At 39.7% G+C, this 23425-nt stretch overlaps 1 protein-coding gene across 5 annotated transcripts in view; it reads right to left on the minus strand.

Annotated features, from left to right (window-relative positions):
* FNBP1L (formin binding protein 1 like) overlaps positions 1 to 14933 on the minus strand; it is a 99164-nt gene extending 84231 nt beyond the window's left edge. For 2 of the 5 annotated variants that reach the window (XM_054554140.2, XM_054554137.2), the window contains exon 1: positions 14640 to 14889. In XM_054554140.2, coding sequence (XP_054410115.1) covers positions 14640 to 14663 — 24 coding nt within the window. In that variant the 5' untranslated portion in view covers positions 14664 to 14889. Of the gene's footprint in view, positions 1 to 14639 lie in introns of all 5 variants that reach the window. The other 3 variants (XM_002810596.5, XM_009247768.4, XM_054554145.2) reach the window with 3 other exon arrangements.
* Between the last annotated feature and the right edge of the window lie 8492 nt (positions 14934 to 23425).

The following is a 23425-nucleotide window of genomic DNA, read 5'->3' on the forward strand; positions in this document are numbered from 1 at the left end:
AAATAAATGATTGATGAATAAACAGATGGAGGAGAAAAGACAAATCTCCTGTGCAAAAGAACTCTAAATAAATTATGTAGATACTCTATCATAAAGGAGGGGAGCATAACTCCCCTCTGCTTCAGTTTTTGCTATACATAGTGACTTCCTTCCAGAGTACAGTATAGAAAAAGGAGGAAAAAAATTCAGAGGAAAAATCTGATAAACACTACTTTAGCCAGGTGACCAAGATCAATGCCAAAAGTGATAAAATCCTGTCGATAACAGATACCCTTGAAATGATGTGATGCAAATGGCATATGGTCTTCCTCCCCAAAACCCATTAACTCCAGTCTAATCATGAAAAAACATCGGACGTTTTCCAATAGAGGGGTATCCGACAATATGCTTGACCAGTACTCCTCAAAATTTTCAAGGTTATCAAAAACAAGGGAAGTCTGAGAAAATGTTACTGCCAAGTGTCTAAGAAGACATACAACTAAATGTAATATGGAACAAAAAAAAGGGGCATTAGGTAAAAACTAAGGAAACCTTAATAAACTGTGGCCTTTAGTTAATAACAATGTATCAATATTGGTTCATTAGTTGTAACAAATGTACCATACTAATGTAGGATGTTAATAATAGGAGAAACTGGGGCAGAAGGAATAATAAATATCTGCTCAATTTCTAAGTAAATCTAAAAGTGTTCTAAAAAATAAAGTCTATCAATTTAAAAAAAAGTAACTCCAGGCTGATGGCCTCTTATTCTCTGTAGACAAATTTATAGCTTGGTATTATATTTAGGTGACTAAGAGATCTGGGTTAAATATAGATCTTTGTTTCCAACATCCAGGGAAATCTTCTACTCACAAAATAAATTTCTGGCCTTTTGTTTCATGACTCTTTCCTCAGTCCCTAAAGTATCTTCTCATCTGTTTTGAGTCAGGTCAACTCCACCATGCACTGCCCATCAATTCTGGATACTTGCTCAAAACACCCTTCCATTCTGGCAGGTGATGTCAGCATGGCATGATGTGTGACAAGAAAGAAGTGGTCCATAGAGTCCAGCTAAGGCACACGAGTCCTTCACTACCAGTCCTCTTAAAATGATGGTGGGCTTTGTGAGATCCCTTAAGACGTCATCTCTTCTTAAAATGTCAGATCAGTTACTTGTATTATTATCCTTTTCTTAACTCCCATGTAATAATTCAAATATCCACATATTTGTTTTCCCTCTACAAAGCCATCATTAATTCCTTGGAGACAGATCATATATTCTATGCTTTGGCATACCTTATATCTATTCCTCTTCTTCCTAATAGAATCCTAATTTTGTTCAGGTACAATGCACCCAGCTCTGCAGAGTGAGAATGAGGGAGATGTTTTTTGTAGGGTTTCTAGAAAAGCTTTTGCATTTGTGATAAAGAGGCAAACATTGTTGATGTTGTTCCCTTTTTTTTTTTTTTGCGCCTTAAATACAAACACGATGGTTAGAACTGCAACCATCACCTTATAACTTCAAAGGAAAGTCCAAAACAATTGCACACATGTTGACTCTGAGAGTGTTGGTCTCGTGAACCCACACCAGTGATGGCCTACCTCCAAATTTCTTGTTACGTAAGACAAGCTATTTGTTTAAGCACCTGATTAAAAAAAAATTCAAACTGTGCTCCCAACACCATAAACAGCAATGGTATACGTAACATCAACACTTCAACTTGCTTCTACCCTGGAAAGACTCTGCATACCTCCTGGGCTTTCACAAAAGGATTGGAAAAGAAAAAAGGGATCTGAACACTCCAGCATAAACTAACAAGCAAAATTCCTTTAAAAGGATCAAAAACTTCAAACAATCCAAACTCTAAATTTACAGGCAGAGCATATCAGAGCTCAGTATGCCCTAATTTTAACAGACATCTTTCCAGAGTCCTGGAATCATAAAATACTTGAGGAAAGCCTCTAACATGAAAGACAGAAACCAAAACTGACAAAGAAAAAAATGCAAACTTGGAGGTTACAGATATTATGCAAAGATAAGAAAACTAAACATAACAAAAAACCTTTTTATTTTTGACAAGTAAAAATTATATATATTTGATATAAAACTATTCTTATAGCAATTTTCAAATATACATTATTAACTATAGTCAGCATGATGTACAATAGATCTCTTTAACTTATTCTTTCTGCATAACTGAAAGTTTAAGTCTTTTGACAAACATCTTCCCAATTCTCCCCACACCCAGCCTCTGGTTACCACCATTTTGCTCTGTTCCCAGGAGTTCAACTTTTCTACACACCACATGTAAGTGAGATTATGTGATATTTGTCTTTCTGTGCCTGGCTTATTTCACTTAACATGAAATCCTCCAGGTTCATCCATGTTATCGTAAATGACCAGATTTCCTTTTTTTCCTGTGACACATCCCACAGGAGATCCTGAAAACATGTGCCTGGGATTTCCTTCTTTTTAAGAACTGAATAGTATTCCACTGTGAAAACATATGACATTTTCTTTATCCATTCATCCACCGATGGACATTTACATTGCTTCCTGTTTCAGTCCCATTTGTGCTGCTAAAAGAAAGTATCTGAGACTGGGTAATTTATAAAGAACAGAAATTTATTTGTCATTGTTCTGGAGGTTGGGAAGTCCAAAATCGAGGTGCCAGGAAAACTGGTATCTGGTGAAGGCTGCTCTCTGCTTCCAAGACAGCGCCTTGGTGCTATGTCCTCACACACCAAAAGGGCAAATAGGAATGGAAAGTGTGAACTCTCTCCTTCAAGTCCTTTTATAAGGGCTGTAATCCCATCCATGAAGGCAGAGCCCTTACAGACTAATCACTTCTTAAGGGCCCCACTGCTTAAAACAGATTGAGCATCCCAAATCTGAAAATCCAAAATCGGAAATGTTCCAAAACCTTTTGAGTGCCAACATGATGCTCAAAGGAAATGCTCATTGGAGCAGTTCAGGTTTTGGATTTTCAGATTTGGGATGCTCAATTGGTAAGTATAATGCCAATATTCCAATATCACACACACACACACACAAATCTGAAATCCAAAACACTTCTGGTCTTCTCCAACCATTTCAGAGAAGGGGCACTTAATGTGTACTCTTGTATTAGAGATTAAGCTTCAACTTGTATTTTGGAGGGGACCCAAACATTCAAATCACAGCAATTCCGTATCTTGACTAGTGTGAATAATGTTGCAAAGAAAGTGGGTGCAGGTATCTCTTCACCATACTGATTTCCTATCCTTTCGATAAATACACAGAAGTGAGATGCTAGGCCATATGGCAATTCTATTTTTAATTTTTTAAGGAACTATCATATTGTTTTCCATAATGGCTGCACTAATTTACATTCCCACCAACAATGTACAAGGGTTCCCTTTTCTTCACATCCTCACCAACATTTATCTTTCCTTTTTTTAGTAATAGCCCTATAACAGGTGTAAAGCGGTATCTCACCAGGGCTTTAATTTGCATTTCCCTGATGATCACAGATGTCGAGCATTTTTTCATATACATGTTGGCCAATTACACGTCTTCTTTCAAGAAATTTATGCTCAGGTCCTCAGCCCATTTTTTTAATCAAGTTGTTTTCTTGATAGAGTTGTCTGAGTTCCTTACATATCAGACCCATAGTTTACAAATATACTAGTCCTCCCTTATCAACAGAGGATACATTCTGTTCTTTTTTCTTTTGTGAGACAGAGTCTCTCTCGCTGTGTCGCCCAGGCTGAGTGCAGTGGCGTGATTTCAGCTCACTGTAACCTCTACCTCCTGGGTTCAAACGATTCTTGGAGTAGCTGGGATTACAGGTGCATGCCACCACACCTGGCTAATTTCTGTATTTTTAGTGGAGACGGGGTTTTGTCATGTTGCCTAGGCTGGTCTCATATCCCTGGCCTCAAGTGATCCACCCACCTTGGCCTCCCAAAGTGCTGGGATTACAGGCGTGAGCCACCACGCTCAGCCCACAGAGGATACACTGTAAGACCCCCAGTGGATGCCTGAAACCTTGTGTAGTACCAAAGCCTATATGGGTCTATACTATGTTTTTCCTATACTTCTATACTTGCCATAAGGTTCAATTTATAAATTAAATACAGTAAGAGATTAACAATAACTAATAATAAAAGAGAACAATTAGAATAAATAGTAACAAAAGTTATGTGAATGTTTATTTCTGAAAATTTCCATTTAATATTTTCAGACCACAGTTGACCACAAAAAGCAAAACTGAAGGGAGGATTACTGTAATATTCTTCCATTCCATGGGCTGTCTTTTCACTCTGTTGATTACTTCCTTTGTTGTGTAGAAGCTTTTTAGTTTGATGTAATCCCTCTTGTCCACTTTGCTTTTGTTGCCTGTGTTTTTGGAGTCACAACTAAAAAATCTCTGCCCAGATCAATGTCATGGAACTATATTTTCTTCTAGTATTTTTACAGTTTCAGGTCCTATGTTTAAGTCTTTAAGCCATTTTAAGTTGATTTTTGTATATGGTGTCACATGAAGGTCTAGTTTCATTCTTCTGGGCTGGGCATGGTAGCTCATGCCTGTAATCCCAACACTTTGAGAGGCTGGGGCAGGAGGATCACTTGGGCCTAGAAGTTCAAGACCAGCCTAGGCAACATAGTAAGACCCCATATCTATCTAAAAACAAAAAATTCATTCTTCTGCATGTGGATATCCAGTTTTCCTCCTCAAAAACCTGTCTTGGATCTATAAAAAGTACTAAGAGAAGATATTGCTCCAAGATACTAGAAGATGCTATTTTAAAATTACATTCAGAAAACAAAACCAAAAAAACACAGCTCTTAGAAATCAAAATAGCAAAAATTAAAAACTTAATATAAGAAATTCCTGTTTCCGGCCGGGCGTGGTGGCTTATGCCTGTAATCCCAGAACTTTGGGAGGCTGAGGCGAGCGGATCACGAGGTCAGGAGATTGAGACCATCCTGGTTAGCACGGTGAAACCCTGTCTCTACTAAAAACTCAAAAAATTAGCCGGCGTGGCGGCAGGCGCCTGTAGTCCCAGCTACTCGGGAAGCTGAGGCAGAAGAATGGTGTGAACCCAGGAGGCGGAGCTTGCAGTGAGCCAAGATCGTGCCACTGCACTCCAGCCTGGGTGACAGAGTGCGACTCTGTCTCAAAAAACAATTAATAATAATAATAAAATAAGAAATTAACAAAATTTTAAAAAAAAGAAATTCCTGTTTCCAGTAATGGTGGGCTAAGTTATCTGGGTCAAATATCACTATTTAACTTAATAAAAAATCTGGATAAAATATATTTCAAAATTTCTAAATCATCAAAGAAGACAAGCCAAGAAATGTGAAGTAAAAAGCAGAATCCAGAAAGGTAAAAGAGCACATAAGCTACTCTTGCCCTGAGGATGTTTGCCAATCCTGAAAAATTAGAATCTCTGTTTTCCTAGTCTAGCAAGAGATACAGGGAAAAAAAAAAATCAAAATCCAACAACCACACAAGGGAACTGCACATTTTAAAACTAGTTTAAGGTAGTCCCAGACCAGTAATGACCCCAAGCAAATGGCAGAAGAAAACACAAATTCTATACATAAAACAGAACATTGCAACTAACCACGGAAGGATGATTCTCACAGACTATCAAGGAAGAAGATGTGAAACGGAAGAAAACAGACGTTAAAAAGGAAGAAGGTGCAAAAGAGTACTTATCATATGGTATCATTTATATGAAATTTTAAAACCTACACAAGTAATCAATGGTGATACAATTCAGAATAGTGGTTGGAGGTCAGATGCAGTGGCTCACACTTGTAATCCCCAGTGCTTTGGGAGGCTGAGGCAGATGGATCACTTGAGCCCAGGAGATCCCAGCCTGGGCAATATGGCTAAACACTATCTCTACAAGAAATACAAATATTAGCTGGGTGTGGTGGCAAGCACCTGTAGTCCTGCTACTCAGGAGGCTGAGGATGGAGGATCACCTGAACCAGGTAGGTCGAGGCTGCAGTAAGCTGTGATGGCACCACTGCACTCCAGCCTGGGCTATGGAAGTGAGACCCCGTCTCAAAAAAGATAAGAAAGAAAAGGAATTGGCATACATTAAGCACTCAAATTTGTTGAATCAATAGAGGGATTCAGTGGCTTGTCATCCCCTGTAAATACTCCCCCAAAAGCAACCATTATTATTATTTTTTTTTTTTTTGAGACAGGGTCTTGCTCTATCACCCAAGCTAAAGTGCAGTGGCAGATCCCAGCTCACTGCAGCCTCGACTCCTGGGCTCAGGTGATCCTCCCACCTCAGCCTCCTGAGTAGCTGGGACTACAGGTACCCACCACGCCCAGCTTATTTTTGCTTTTTTTTTTTTTTTTTTTTTGTAGAGAAGGGGTTTCACCATCTTGCCCAGGCTGGTTTCTCTGGGTTCAAGAGATCCGCCCACCTTGGTCTCCCAAAGTGCTGCAATTACAAGCATGAGCAGCTGCACCTGGCTCCTTTTCTATAAATTGGGTATGCAGCAAGGACACAGCAAAAACAAAACAGATATCCTTTACTCCCTAAAAACAACAAAATTATGATGTGCCAAAAATAGAAAAATCTCACTCTATACACTGATTCTTTTCAAACTATAACAAGTATACAAACACTAGTATTTCCCATCTTTCATGAGATATTTGTAAAGTCTGCTGATTAGTTATCTATCAAGAACTTAAGGAAAAAAATGCCCCTAATTGCCAAACGTGAATAACTAATTTGGATTCAACACGGACACTTTACATAAACTTTTATCCTTGTTATTATAGATTTTTTTTTCTTGGGCTCCATATAGATTCTAAATGCTGACTCCCACATTACAAAAAGCAGTCAGACACTTTTTTTCCTTGGAGACAGTGTCTCATTATATTGCCCAGGCTGGACTCATTCCTGGGCTCAAGTGATCTTCCTGCTTCAACCTCCCAAATAGTTGAGACTAGAGGGGAGTACCCCCATGCCCAGGTAGATAACATCTCACAATGCCTGACACCATCTCCCTATAGTATAAAAGAGGTTTCAAAGGACTAGTCAATGAAAAATCTGTAAAACCAATCATAGAAGTTAATACAACTTATTTTGGGAAAAAAAGGAAAATGCTGAAAGGCACAGATGACAATATTAAAATTATCTGTAACACTAATAGATTATTTTTATTATTTTTAAAGCACAATTTGCAGTTTTAAAGCATTTATCATTGTCATCAATTAGAAGGTGATATTTCAAACATTCTAAAATATTTTGTTATTAGAATACTCTTAGTACATAAATCAGCTCATGAAACTAGGAATTAAAGCAGAAGAGTGGGGATCAAAACTAACTGCATTTTCCCAGTGAACACCCTCTCACCTCCAGAAAAAGCACTGATATTTAAACTGATATAGAAGTAAAAATATAGTTGTCCACCAGCATTGGTATTCGCCATGGATGCTCAAGTCCCTTATAAAATGGCATGTGGCATAGGGCCAGGCACAGTGGCTCATGCCTGTATTCCCAGCACTTTGGGAGGCCGAGGGAGGAAAGTCACTTGAGGCCAGGAGTTCATGACCAGACTGAGCAATACAGCGAGACCTTGTCTCTACAAAAAATACATTAGCTGGGTATGGTGGCACATGCCTGGAGTCCTAGCTACTTGAGAGGTTGATGCAGGAGGATCGCTTAAGCCCTGGAGTTTGAGGCTGTGGTGAGCTATGATTGTGCAACTGCACTCCAGCCTGGGTGACAGAGCAAGACCCTATCTCTAAAAAAAATAAACAGCCCAGGTGGGGTGGCTCACGCCTGTAATCCCAGCACTCTGGGAGGCCGAGGCAGGCGGACCACAAGGTCAGGAGATGGAGACCATCCTGGATAACATAGGGAAATCCCATCTCTACTAAAAATACAAAAACAAAATTAGCCAGGCGTGGTGGCGAGTGCCTGTAGTCCCTGCTACTCAGGAGGCTGAGGCGGGAGAATGGCATGAACCCACGAGGCAGAGCTTGCAGTGAGCCAAGATCACGCCATTGCACTCCAGCCTAGGCGACAGAGCAAGACTACGTCTCAAAAAATAAATAAAAATAAAACAGCACAGTATATGCACATAACCCACATAACCTACATACATCGTCCCATATATTTTAAGTCATCTCTAGATTGCTTATAATACCTAATACAACATAAATGACATGTGTAAATAGTTGTTATGCTGTATTGTTTTTAGATCTGTATTATTTTTATTGTTGTATGATTGTTTTAATTAGTATTTCCAGTCCATGGTTGGTTGAATCCACAGATGTGGAAATCACTGATATAGAGGGCCTACAGTATACAGTCACAGATAAAGGGAAAAGAAAAAACAGTATAAATGAGCTGTAGTAATAATATATATTTAAAAATAAAACTGATTTCAAATTAGTAACATATTATTAAAGGAAATAACATCCTTCAAATATTCTTGCAGGGGTGCTAAAATAAATACACTTTCATCTTCTAAAACCCAGAGGTATTCCCTCCTGCCACCAAAGTATTCAGAAGCAAGAGGTAATCCCTTCTACCAATAAACTAAGATTTCCTTCTGTGAATTTTTAAATGGTCTGAAAAGTGGTTTGATTATATACAAATGCGTAACTACACACACACACACACACACAGACACACACATACACACACACAAAAGGTTCATGAATCAAGCATTCAGCCAGACCAACCTCTTTGCCTGCCTGGTTCCAGTCTACCCTTCATCACTACTTTCAGACATTCTGCACTCAAATTCAAGTCAAACGTAACACTAGACTCAGGTCAGTCCAACAAACATTTATGAAAGACCCTACTAATGTCAGGCTCTAAGCCAGGCAGGATATAGCAATGAATCAGACAATGAATAAGCAATGAGTAAGATACAATATCTGCCCTCTAGGAACCCCCACCTGCATAACCCTTCTTATTCCAAAACCTAGGTCAAATGACAGAGTCTTCCTAAAGATTTTCCTGTGATACCTAGAATGAAAAGTCACTTTTCACAGCCCTAAAGTCCATCTATTACTTTCTACTTGTTTTAGGGTTGCTTTGAGGCTCATGCTGATATCTAACTGATTCTTTTAGTATGCCCCACAAAGCCTAGCTTAGTGCTGAAGCCATAATAGGCATGAAATAAATATCTGTTGAATGAACAAGCATCAGTCCTGTTTGTGTTTTAGGTGTATTAGATAGACATGGCCTGAACTGAAATATGGAACAGCTTTTACATTCTATAAAATAAAACCTTTACATAACCTTTCCTACCAGTTTTTAATATTCTATAGATATATTCCCCAAGAGATTTTTTGCTATTGAAGTGAAAATGTTTAAAGATTGATTATTAAATAAGACAGCACTTGCTGATATACACAGAAGGTATTTGACAATTATAAGCCATTACTATTCTCTTGCCGTATTTTCTCTCTACAAACTAGCTGACAGAGGAAAAAGTTGGTAGAATAGGTTTTTTTAAAGTTTCAGCCAAAATCATATTTTATAGGTTTATAGTGTGGGGGAAGGAGAAAGAGCAAATATTGTAAGAAAAAGGCAAAGAAAGCAAGTGGAAGTAAATGGAGTATGAGTGGCAATGCAAAGGAGATACCGGTTAAAGGCAGCTCTCTAGCTTCCAACTTATTATAGTCATTATGGAATGGTGACATAAACAGATATCTTGATACCTCTCACTCATCCTCCTTAACTAATAGCAATAACATCTGTAATACAATGTTGAACACAACAATTTCTACCAACAAAAGGGAATGTAAAATATAAGTATTTATACCATGACAATTTCCCTAAGATTTGAATGCACAAGAAATAACTATAATAACCATAATATAAGGTGGTAGTCCCATAAGAAAGATAATATCCAGAATGGGTAGTCTGGAGGCATGGGGTTGATAGGAATTGGTCAACAGAGGGCATTCTGGGCAGTGGTATCAATGTAGGGAAGTATTTTGGAGTTAGTAAAGTTATATCACCTCAAAGCAACTCTACCTTTTGTCAGGGCAGGGCCAATATCATAAGCCTTCGTAAATCTCACCAAACATAACAGTGCTTCCCATATAATAGGTACAAAATTATTGTACTTTTAAAACAAAACTGAATTCCTACAGCAGTTTCATGGCCTTTCATTTACTTTTGGAGAAGCAATTCAGTTTACGTTAATAATGAATTTTCTTTGTCAACCTCCTCTAGACAAGCACCCTCTAAAAAATGTGAAGTAAAATTAAAGCCAATATTATATACAGTCCCAGCTTCCTGGGAGCTTAAGGAAGGACAATTGTGGAGCGCAGAGTTCAAGACTGGCCTGAGAATATAGCAAGACCCTATCTCTAAAAATATACATATATATTACAGATATGGTCTAACCAGTAGACTATGAGACCCAATTCCTTTGTTACAGGTGAATCTATTAATGTGGCCTAAGACCACCAATTATTTAGGCAGTCACATTACCAAGCTATTAATCAAGTGAATTCACCAGAAATTACCTGTAGGTCTTTTCTTCCCCATCCTTTTACCATTTTACTTGACAAAAATGTTTAACCCAAGTAGTAAAACTTAACTTTATAATTTTGGTTTCAGCTTTAGACTTTCTTGAGCTGTTACCTAGATCACCTAACCTATCATCACCTACAAAGGCCTTCAGAACCCTAAAGATACACTTGCTAATTAGTGATCACTACTCCGGGTAATGCAATCAACTATTAATGCAATTGGGCAAAACATGCATGATCACCTACAAGCATTGTTTTGGTCAGTGAAAACAAAGATGAATCCAGCCTTTCTACACTCAAGGACAATCTATCACTTACAATGTAAATTTAAGTGCTATATAAAGTGTTATGAAGCCAAGACAATGAAGCATTAAAAGGTTAAGACTGAGGATAATACGTAAATTATCCACCTAATCTATCACTCAACCCACATTTTTCAGTTTCTTCCAAAAAGATATAAGCTTTGTCAAATGCATTCAGTTAATAATATGATGAAGGCCGGGCACAGTGGCTCACGCCTGTAAACCCAACACTTTGGGAGGCCGAGGTGGGCGGATCACAAGGTCAGGAGTTCAAGACCAGCCTGGCCGACATGGTGAAAATCCGTTTCTACTAAAAATACAAAAATTAGTCGGGCATGGTGGTGCGCACCTGAAATCCCAGCTACTCGGTGGGCTGAGGTGGGAGAATGGCTTGAACCAGGGAGGCTGAGGTTGCAGTGACCCGAGATCGCACCACTGCACTCCAGGCTAGGCAACAGAAGAGACTCCATCTCAAAAATAATAATAATATAAATAATATGATGAAAATAACAATGGCTTTTAAATTATACATTCTTAAACTAAAGGCCAAAGATTATATCGACCAGGAAATTAAGGCATAAAAAAGATTTATATGCACTTATAAATTAAATCAGATATTTGAATCCATCTTCTAACTACCAGACTTGTCCAGCATTTTCCTTGGGTAGCAAATTTTTCAGTAAATCATATGAATGTGAGCTGCTCAGCCATGTATTTTTTTCATATCTACACACACATTCACAACCCATACACAGATTTTTTTCTGTCGAACTTTAACCAGGTCCTCAAAAAACTAAAAACCTATTTCTTAATAAGTAAAACTTATTTACTAAACATTTTACTAAACATAGGTCTCTTCCAATCTCTAATGTCCCTATCTGTTAAAAAAAAAAAAAAAAAAGCTAGTAATTTCAAAATCTGTGCTTCGTGAAATTATTAATTCATATTTGGCTATCTGATCCATCCATTCTTGCCATGTAATAAAGAAATGAACACAATAAGCAATGCCTAAGATGCTACCGTGCATCCTGAAGACGACATTATCATCTCTTTCTTTGGTATTACCCAGAACACAATGCAAAATTGTGACTGTAGTATATATTCACTAACTTATTTACTCATTTGGAACACTAGAAAGCCCTGTAAACACAGCTCAAATTTATTACAAGTTAATTCATATCCCCTAACAACTACGCAACCAAAGTCTGACACGATCCACTTAGCATATCACTATAAAAGTCCCCCAAAGTCAGTATTAGAGCCGTTCCATTGAATTCCATTTTTTCTCAAATTTAACATAAGACTTAAGAAGCATTAAACTAGCAATAAAAATTCCAATGACTGTTACAAGAAACACTCAGGTTTAAGTGCACGGCTACATATCATTTTTCTGTAACAACATATTCTCAATAATTAACTCTTTGGGACAGTAATGTGATTCTAAATATGAAATAATAGGAGAACTGGTTTCTAAATCCAAAATTTCAAGAGAATTTCCCAACCTCAAATTCCTCAATGGCAAGAGCACAGTACAGGTATTTGTATTACATTACAATCCATTGAAAGTACAATCGTTTTTCAAAACCGAGAACAGTAAAAACAGGAAGCATACTCAAACTTTTCTAAGGTTTCTTCTAGTCCCAACAATAGTCCTCTACACCAAGTTCTGCTTATCTAAGTTTTAGACACCAAGTTGATATTAGTTCACTCTACATTACTTAGTTTCTAATAAATGTTTCCCTCAAATCCTCAAACTAAAAATCTTAAAATATGGAGATGTATTAAATGTTAAGAGAAAAATTAAAAATCTTTTTTCAGAATTTCCAAAGGACACAAAGCAAATTTTAGTTAGAACAAAAATTCCCATCTCTTCTACAGTTTCTTTTCAGATTGCTGAGAAACTCTTTAAATGCTGAAAGTAAATAACCAAATTACAGGAGACAGGAGAGGAATGGAATCGTTTCCTTACGTAGTACCATAAGTTTAAAAAAAAAACTTTTAAAATCACATTTTATTATTCACTAAAATATTGTTTTTCCTTAAAACTGTTATTCTTTAGTGTGATACAAGGTGATTTTTTTTTAAATCTTAAGAGTTAAATCTAAATAACATGCCTCCACTGTTTTCCTATGTTTCTTTTTTTAAAAGTATTCTACTTACATTTTAGTTTCCTTTGAAGCACAAGTCATTTAAGTAACCAAAAGTTAAAACATTTTGTAATTATAAAAACGGATGAATGCACTCTGGTAAGCATGAAAAAATTTAAAAATTGAAAATAAAACTATACCCATTTCCTTTCATTGATAATTCACTATAATCAATTATAGAATGCACAAAGTGTAAGGGAAAAAGGCCAATAATAACCTGAGAAACTAACCAATGTAAAAGAATTAAATTTTACATAATTCATTTACCATACAATCCTCCCCAATATAAGAACAATTAATGCTATCTAAGAAACGGAATGAAGGGGCTCCTAAGGTATTTTCTCTTGGGTGGTGCGTTTACAGACTGGGTAAGCACTTGTACAGAATGTTGCACAAGAGATTCCTGGCTGGCTAAGTAAAGCATTCACTAGATGGACTCTAAAGTCTCACAGTTCTAAGATTCCCAATCTATGAGTAGACGTGAAAAATAAGAAAACATTTTGCCTTTCAATTAACCCATTGGCTTTCACTCCCACCCTAGCTGGGCACACACATACTCAAAAGTTATTTCCCCCCTTTCTCTGCAGTGATTTCACGAGATCCTCGCGAACAAAAGGCACGGAAAACAGGCACAGGTGGAATGAAAAGGGGAGTGGCTGAGGCCAGGCGGCTCTCGGGACAGCGCCCCCACTCCCCCAGTTCCCCCGGCCGCACCTGAGAAATCACTGCCCTCCACACCTCGACCCTTCCGCGCCGGCGCCAGGAGCAAATTCTCCGACCTATTACCCTCCGCCCGTACCTTGGCCAGACACTGGGCATTGTCTGGAGCCTCCTGTGCCAAAGAAAGGCAAGGAGGAAAGGAAAGGAGAGAACGAAGGAGAAAGAACAAGTGAGAATAAAGAACGGAAGGGGAAGTAAAGCAACAGGGAAACCGTACGCTCCTTTTGGCAAAATTAGCTTCCTCATCGATCACTCGATTTAATTCAGCCCCCAAAACCAACCCACCAGCCCAAAGGCTGCAGCCGGGGGTGGCCAAACCGGAGTCCCTCGAAGCTGTGCCCGCCCGAAGCACTGAGGCAGGGAGTGTGGGCTGGGCCTGGCTGGCCCGAGGCCGGGCTCCGAACAAAGCTGCCTGGGTCCCCATACCTGGGGCGAGGGCTCTGGGCGGCGCCTCCCCGCTCCCCGCACCGCCCCAGACGGGCGACGCCCTAGCCCCGCGGACCTGGCCCGGGCGAGGGATCGCGGCCGGTCCCCTCCCCGCCCTCGAACAGCGCCCCTTGGGGACAATGGGCCCCCTCCCCCGCCTCCGGGAGGAGAGATACAAAGGGAGAGAGGAGCCGCCGGGCGCGAAGCCAGGCGTCGGGAAAGTGAAGGTGGAGGAGGGAGAAGGAACAAGAGGGGATCACGGCGGACGCAGGAGCCCGCGGGCTGCTCCCCCGGCCGTCCCGGGCGCCGCCCGAGCCGCACCGCGGCGGCCAAGACGGTAGCACGGACTAGCGGCCCCCTCGACCCCCGGCCGAGAAGGGAAGAGGAGTCTGCACACAAAGAGGAGCGGGACCCTCATCGTCCGCCAGCGCCGGACCGAGGACTGCGGTGCGTGCTTTCACCGCCGAGGGTCCGCGGCGCCCGCCCAACCCGCGCTTCTCAGGGGCCGGGGTCCGTGCGGGGCGCCCCTCTCCCCCACTCACCCACAGCTCCGTGCCCCAGCTCATGGCGGAACTTGAGGCGACTCTGGCCGTCTGGCGGTGCCGCTGTCCGTCAGTCTGTCGGCTCCGCAGTCAGTCTATCCGACCTCTCACTCGCTGGCCGGCGGGCTCGCAGCTCAGCGGGTCTGCCTCGAAAGGTGCCGCCACCGCCGGGCTCCCCAGTGAGTGAGAAAGACGCGACTGGAGAAGGCGCCGCCGCCGCCGCCGCGTCCCCGCCTCCCCGCGCTGGGCGGGAGGGGGCCGGGGCAGAGGGGAGGCGGAACGCGGCGCGGGGAGGGGGCGGGGCGCAGTGCATCCTGGGATCGGGGAGGACCTGGGCTAGCCTGGCCACCGCCGGCGGGGTCCCCCAGCGGGCACCTGGTCACCCTCGCTGGCCCCTCTCGCTGGTCGAGTCTGCTTCCGCCGGTATCCCGGAGCTTGGACTGCCCCCCTCCGCTGCCACTCGTACCCCTGTTTCCAAGATAGAAAGGGAGAGAAGGGAAAAGACCCCCACCGCCGCTATTATCTCATTCCTCCTCTGCGCTGAGCCCCTTTACATGAGGCAATTTCAGTTACCTGCCTTTCCTGCCTCTTGTCTCCTCCACTCGGGAGAAACCTTGACAGGGAAGCGTCATCCAAATCCTAGAGTTTAGATTGAGGAGAGTTGTGTTTTATTTTTTAAAATCTTGATGCTTAAGGTGATCTCTCCTTTCGAGCCTGATGCTTTGGCATGACGATTCTTGGGAACCACCAAAATGTGCACAGGTTGAACAGCAAATGTGAAGGCAACATGTCCCCGATTCTGTCTTTAATTAAATATTTTAATTTTATAAATTCTGTCAGGAAATTATAAAAAGAGGCAGCTTTTCCAGTAATCATTTAGGGATGTTGCCAACGCACGAGATGAAAGACGTGGACAAATGTAAGCCGAGCTGTCACCTGCGGAAGATGAGAAGGCAGCTTGCCCCATGTCTGGAATGGGCACCTCGTGGGTGAGGGTTGGATGGGAGACAGATTTTTCTCTGGTAGTGTAAACAGCTTATTCGGAACTTCAGATCTCTTTCACCTCCCAGTATCGGAACCTTGGAGGCAGGTCCACTACTTCCTTTTTTCTCTATGGAGCTACTTCCTGGCCTATCTCCATGGGAAGGCTTTTAGCTAGTTTGGCTGGTGCTACTAGATATCAAGTACGCTCAGCAACTCCCTAACATATGCTTCAGTATTAATAGCTTGTCTCCTAAAGCAAGCAAGCGCACACACACACTTCAAAGCAGTCAACTGGTAGAGTACTCCTCAGTGCGTCAGGACAGCTGGGTGTTTTAGGAAGCTCTCCCAACGGGTTCTTTGTCAGCATTGAAACTCCTCCCCTACCTGGCCTGCACAGGTGTTCCAACGTCTTCCGCTTAATCCGTGTCCTTTTGCCTAGCTGCGCTCCCTCTTGGAGTTGAGGCCAACAGCCTGAGTTCGCCTGACAGTCCAGTTGCTAATCTTCCTAAATTCTCTGCTGTCATTTTCTGAGGCCACTTTAAGCACACAAATGCCCTCTTCCAAGTGGGTTATAGCCAATTTTTAAATGCTTAAGTTTGTACCATGCAATGAAAAGCCTGTGAAGGATTGAACAACAGTTTCTAATATTTTTCTACATTGCCTCTATTCCAAAAGAATTTCTTCGTTTATGTCACCTAACACTGTTAACCCCCTCTCCTATCACTTTCTATCACTCCCTAGAATCATGAATGTATTTTGCAATTGCAAGTAACATTAATTAGTAAGGGGAAATGGACTTTTGTGTTTTTTTTTTTTTTGAGACGGCGTTTCACTCTGTCACCCAGGCTAGAGTGCAGTGGCGCGATCTCGGCTCACTGCAACCTCCTCCCCCCATGTTCAAGCAATTCTCCTGCCTCAACCTCCCGAGTAGCTAGGATTACAGGCGCCCGCCACCACGCCCAGCTAAATTTTGTGTTTTTTAGTGGAGACAGGGTTTCACCATGTTGGCCGGTCTGGTCTCGAACTCCTGACCTCAAGTGATCTGCCCCCCTCGGCCTCCCAAAGTGCTGGGATTATAGGCGTGAGCCACTGCGCCCAGCCAGGAAATGGATTTATTAAATGAGTGTCTCATTATTTAGCACCACAGCAATACCAAGATTTATAAAAGCTAAGACCTACAGAATATAATTTAAACCGAATTTAAAGGATTTACCTTTTTTTTTTTTTCCTGAAATAGAGTCTTGCTTTGTTACCCAGTGCAGTAGTGCCATCTGGGCTCACTGCAACCTTCACCTTTCTGGCTCAAGCAATTCTCCTGCCTTAGCCTCCCAAGTAGCTGGGATTACAGGTGCTCACCACCACACCTGGCTAATTTTTTGGATTTTTTTTGTAGAGATGGGGTTTTGCCATTGGTGCCCAGGCTGGTCTAGAACCCCTGGGCTCAAGAGATCCAACCCCCTCAGCCTCCCAAAGTTCTGGGATTACAGGTCGTGAGCCACCACGCCCAGCCAGGATTTCCCTTTTAAAGTAAAATAATCTACTGTTCACATTAAAATTCCCAACCGTGCTGTTTATGTAATTTCTCAATAGAACATAAAGCTCACCTCCTACATGACGATTTTTTCTTCTTCCAAGTTTCTGAAGCAGGATTCTACACTTAAAACAATTCATTTCTCTTCAAAAAGCTAGATTTGGGGGCATCAAGGGTTTTCTTGTTTTTGTTTTGAGACAAGGTCTCCTAATGTCCTAGAGACGTTAGGAGTGGCTGGAGTGCAGTGGCACCATCATAGCTCACTGCAGCCTTGACCTCCCAGACTCAAGTGATCCTCCCACCTCAGCCTCCTGAGTGGCTAGGACCACAGGCACACAACCACACCTGGCTAATTTTGTTTTATTTATGTATTTATTTTTATTTATTTATTTATTTCTGTAGAGACAGAGGTCTCACAGTGTTGCCCAGGCTGGTCTCAAATTCCTGGACTCAAGTGATCCTCCTACCTCAGCCTCCCAAAGTGCTGGGATTACAGGAGTGAGCCACTGCACCCAGCCCTGCATCAAGTTGTAATATTCAAATTTAAATAAAATTTCTGTTACCCTCCATTACTATAAAATTTTTAATATAATTCATATTACCACCTTAAATAATCTCTTCTAAAGAATTATTTGTAATTTATAAAATTCTTTCATGACATTAAAAGTCACTGGTTCAACAATGTTTAAGCAAAAATAATTAAAAAGTGAAAACTTTCACAATAAAGAAATAAATGTTTAGTGTTATATTTTGTTACAAAAATAATAAAGATTAATCAGATTTCAAAGTATTTCCTATTAGAACAAATCCTCTCTAAAATAGCATATAGGCATTTTAGCCAACAAACATGCAGATATTTTACATACACATAGTCACATACACAAATATATATTATCAGTATGGCAGTTTATAAGACTGTTTATGATTTTTCATATAATCAAAATCATTTTGGCATTAAATTATTTTTACAGATAACTTATTCTTTATAGACTCATGACAAGGCATTTTGTAAGCAGTTCAAGCACAGAATTTTTATCTCTAAAAATGTTAAAACTGGCCAGGTACAGTGGCTTACGCCCATAATCCTAGCACTTTGGAAGCCTGAGGTGGGAGGATTGCTTGAGGTCAATAGTTTAAGACCAACCTAGCCAACATAGCAAGACCCCCGTCTCTTATTTTAAAAAATTAAAGCAAATTAAATTTAAAGTGTTAAAATATAACTTTCAGAATCGTGAAAGAAATATCTCTTTATTACAGTAGAAATCTAATATTAATTTATTCCAGATGCTACCTCTATATCATAATTTGAATCATTAAATGTAAAAATCTTCAAACCAATTATACTTTTTTGCTACTTGACCTATCTTGGCAATCAATCACCACATAGCTTCAATTTCATATTACATAATTTATAAGGTAATAATACTAAGAATCAAGAGAATGATAGTGTTCTATTTTCTCCATATACAATGAAGCTACTCTACAAGTAAACTTGAAAGGGCTTAAATTACAAAGGTGCTTTAGCAATTTAAACAATTATTACAATGTATCTTTTTATTATGAAAAATAACTTATTGAATGCATTTTCTTCTCAGGCATATCATAGAACTCTGGTCTATAATAACCCATTAAAGTGTTATGTTTTCTTTTGCATATATTATCATGTAGCAATTCAAATGCAAACTCCTTTTATAATTTATGTTATAAACATTTAGCTAATGCCCTTTCTGGTTTCAAATATTCCCTTCATGAATCCTTTATTAAGGCAAAATATAAAACAAAGTTTTTCACTGCTGCATTCTGGGATATATAATAATTTACTAGTCCATGAACATCAACTTTCAACCATAAATCAATCCCTTATCATTTGAAAATCTTAAGACTGTCTTAAAATTAAAGCTACAGAGACAATGTCCAGAAATAAAATTATCCTCCAAGTAGCTAGGCCAGAACAATCAAGCTAAAACTACCTTAAGGAAGAAAATCAAAGAGCAGTACCATTTTAATGTTTCAAAAATGGGATCACACTAGCATGCTGAGTCCATGCCAGCCAAATGAAGAATGGCACTGGCTAGTTAATAGTCATCACTACTTTCTGTACTGCCAGTTTTCCTACCCAAGAATTGGAAGAAATCCAAAACTTCAAGGGCATTGCTCAAGGTGGCTCCCTGAAGAAAGAAAGAGAGAAGGAAAAAAAGTGAGAGGGAGACAGAGGCCATTTTATATTTTTTGGAATTCTACTCACCATTATTGAATCTAGTTAAAGCATTTCATGTAACTGCTCTAGTGAAATGTGGAAAAACAAAAAGAAAATTCTATATAAATCAAATGGAATAGACGTGTTTAAAGAGGTAACTTATGTCTACTTTTCTACATTGGTTGGATTTTTCCCACTGCATTATGATAGAACTGTGTAACTTTAAAAATGTTTAGGTATTTGTTTATATTAAATTTTCTTCAGGGCAGGAGACCTGGTAGAACAAAAGTTACAGTTTTCTCTAGGTGTTGGTTGTACTTTCCCAAACCCATTCAAAATTTATATTAATTTCTTAAAGTATTCCTATTTTTTTCTTGTTGTGGAGTTTTGTTTGTTTGGAAATTTTTTGGCATGTGATAAAAATTTTCAAGATATGCACACCAGTTAACAAAGAACAAACATTCTGTTTTCTTTTTATGAAAACCAGACAGGTACATCATGTGAACTCATAGAAGTAAAATCAGCTTGTACAGATTCACAAGAACAAATTTTCAGGAATTTTGCAAACAGGTTGTTAAAAAATGTTAGCTTGATAGCAGTCACGGTAAGAGTTTTTACACCACAGGAATTAGGAAATGCTTCCGATCAGGGCTTTTTCCCTGAAGCACTGATTGTTAAACATAAGCATACCACTGTCTAAATCCTATGTAGATTAGCAAGGAAGGAAATGAAAAGGTACTGTAGCTACAATTCTGAAATGAAATGATAAATTTTAATTTTATTGAGTCCATTCAGATATTGTCTGGGATACTCAGGGTCTAACACAATTATAAGTTCTTTTTCATCTCTTATATAACAAAATCATATCCATTGTGGTAATCTTTGCCTCTACTATCTTCATAGTAGAATTCTAACATTTGTAATTCTTTGTCATTTGATATTTATTATAATATTGTTGCAGGCCGAAAGAGTGAGGTTTGTGATCAACTCAGTATACCAGTGGAGGCTATATGAGTAAACAGCAAACTATTCCCTTGAAAGCAGGTTGTTGGCAAACTGACAAACTGCATCTGCCACCCAGAAGGAATGCTGAGGGCAGTCACGCCTCAGGCACAAGTGTTTCTTGTGATTAGGCACATCTGAAGCCTGTTACCAATAATGTGAACCTGTGATCAATTAAGTAGCTGACCAATTATTACCTCCTGCTCCCTGCTCTTTCTACCCAATAAATATGAACGGCTGTAGAAACTCAAGGCAGCTGCCTTTGTTCAGTAGAAGCAGGAAGCCCTCTTCTTCCTCCCCAGACCTCTTCTTTAAGACAGTTTCTTTTGTTTTAAGTATTCATTTCTCGTTCATCCTCCTTCGTTCAGTCCTGTGGTAACCGTGGCAAACTGCAGCATAATATGTTATTATTGATTTACTTAAAACATAATAAACCAGAGTTCTGCATCCTTCATGTCAGAATTTTTCACCATTTAAGTAAATGCTTAATAACTTTTTTATTGATAATAAAAATGATTTAAATAATCAATCATGAACACTTACCTTTAGGCTGGTTCTCCTTATCCTTATCCAAATCCAGTCAGCTAAGATTTTAATGTTGATTCTAAAGACTAACATGGCTCAGACTTTAGATATTTTAAATTCTTTAAAAGTGATACACATAATCTACTATGTGTAAATTCAAGATTTGGTGTTTTTCTGTTTTTTTTTTTTTTTTCTTTTAAAGAGATGGGGTCTTGCTCTGTTGCCCAGGCTGGAGGGCAATGACATAAAGCATAACATCATATTTCACAGCAGACTTAAACTCTTGGACCTCAATTCCTCCTCAAACTCAAGTGATCCTCCCACCTTAGCCTCCTGAGTAGCAGTGACTACATTGTATTCCACCAAATCTTGCTAATTTCTTGTGTTTTTAGAAAGAGGGTCTCACTATGTTGCTCAGGCTGGTCTCAAACTTTTGGCCTCAAGCTTATTTTTTAATTTCAGTGGCCACTTCACTGTAACAATACAGGTTTATCCCATGAGATAAAACAGCAAGTTAAATCCACTTATGTTGAAGTAAGCCAACAGATACCTAATTTATCATTAAACTCAGAGAATTTGGCTTTAACCTAAAGGGCTTGGTTTTAAAATTATAACCCAGGTCGTCTCAAAAAGAGGGCATTCTACAGACTATCAGTTGGAATAACTTCCGATGACTCAAAATTTTCTATAGGGCTGCCAGATTAAATATTCGGAATCCCACTTAAATTTGAATTTCAGATATTATAAATATTGCATGGAAGATATTTACACTAAAAACTATTTTATATCTGAAATTCAAATTTAGGCATCCTGTATTTTAATCTGGTAACACCAAGTATGCTTAAATTGAACACCCTAGATCAGAGAGTCTTAACCCGATGAATTTAGACCACAGATTTGAGGGCATTGCTGAATACATGAAATAAGATATAAAAGATTTTTAATAGATGCATCCGTAGCTTTTTGGGGGGAACAGAAGCATAGCTTTTATCAGTAGCTCTTAATGAAGCATTTGCTTCAAAATCTCTTGGAGAGCCTTTTAAAAATTAGTGACTTACAATATTCAGAACAGTAGTAAATGATGCTATCACTTCTGTTTAAAAGAGAAAATCTCACTCTCTGTTTGCATGCACAGAATACCTCTGGAAGGAAACACAAGAAATTGGAAGTAGTACTTCCCTCTGGACAGGGGAACTAGGAGACTGGGATGATTTTTTTAAGAGTCCTACTTTTCACTACTTCTCTTTTGTACATTTAATTTTATTACATTGTCCGTATTTTATCTATCTGAAGAAAGTTTAAAATTACAAAAACCAACAATGCCCAGGCCTCACTGTAGGCCTATTAAGTCAGAATTTCAAAATTTCCAGTGATTGAGCCATAATGTTTGCCTGTATTTTTGTTAACTCCATAGTGTATTTTGATTATACCTGAATATCACACACATTGCTCTGTGGAATTTGCCAAAAAAAACAGCAAACACAAACACACCACAAACTCACACGAACACCATTCCCTGCATCTCCCAGGAAAGACCCAGAAAATAAATGACTCACTTCGAGCAAGGCTGGAGAGGTTCTGTTTAAGGACTCATGTGCGGTGAGTTCAAACAAATCTCCCCTTAGGTGTGGTGAGACAGGAAGCTGCTCAGTGTTTAAGCTGAAGGTTCAGGAGAGGGGACTCTTAATTAATGTTTTTGGCCACCAGATTACACGGAAGGGTAATTGAACATTTGCTTATCCACCTATGAAGTAACCTGCCTTTTCTGCACTTCTAGTGGGTGGGTCCAGGAGTAACAAGGATCTGCTACCCCTGGAAACTCTTCCTAGTGTTGTGCTATCATAGCAATTTACCCAGACTGCTTCAAGGAGACACTCTGCCTGTTCACAATTTATCTCATCTTCACTATTACTCAAATGTCATTTAAGGCCAGGTGCAGTGGCTCATGGCTATAATCCCAGTACTTGCGATGCCAAAGATAGGAGGATAGCGTGAGTCCAGGAGTTTGAGACCAGCCTGAGCATCATAGTGAGACCCTCCTGTTTCTGCAAAAAATAAAAATATTAGCCAGCCATGATTGCATGTGCCTAGTGCCTATAATACCCGCTGCTCAGGAGGCTGAGGAGGGAGGACAACTTGAGCCCAGAAGGTTGAGGTTGCAGTAAGCCGTGATCATGCCACTACACTCCAGCCTGGGCAACAGAGCGAGACTGTGTCTCAAAAAAAAAAAAAAATGTCATTAAATGTTAAAGGAATGACTGACTACAATACTTCAGGATTCAATCTGCAAAAAGAAAACATGCCCAGCTGAGTATCCTAGAACACTTTCTAGATCATTCTCCTGGAGTTAACCTGAAGAAGTGGTGTCTCTTGCATACCCTTGCTTCTCTCCATTTCAGCAAAATTGGCAAGAAAGAATGTCTTCACAGGCAAACATACAATCTGAGAAAAAATAAATTTTTATTCTCTGTTCTTAGTATCCTATTTCTGGTTCCTGTGCCCAGAAGAAAGGAATGCCACAAGTTACATGACTGCAAGCAATAGTAA

Source organism: Pongo abelii, chromosome 1 (genome assembly GCF_028885655.2).
Source record: "Pongo abelii isolate AG06213 chromosome 1, NHGRI_mPonAbe1-v2.0_pri, whole genome shotgun sequence".
Classification (NCBI taxonomy): Eukaryota; Metazoa; Chordata; class Mammalia; order Primates; family Hominidae; genus Pongo; species Pongo abelii.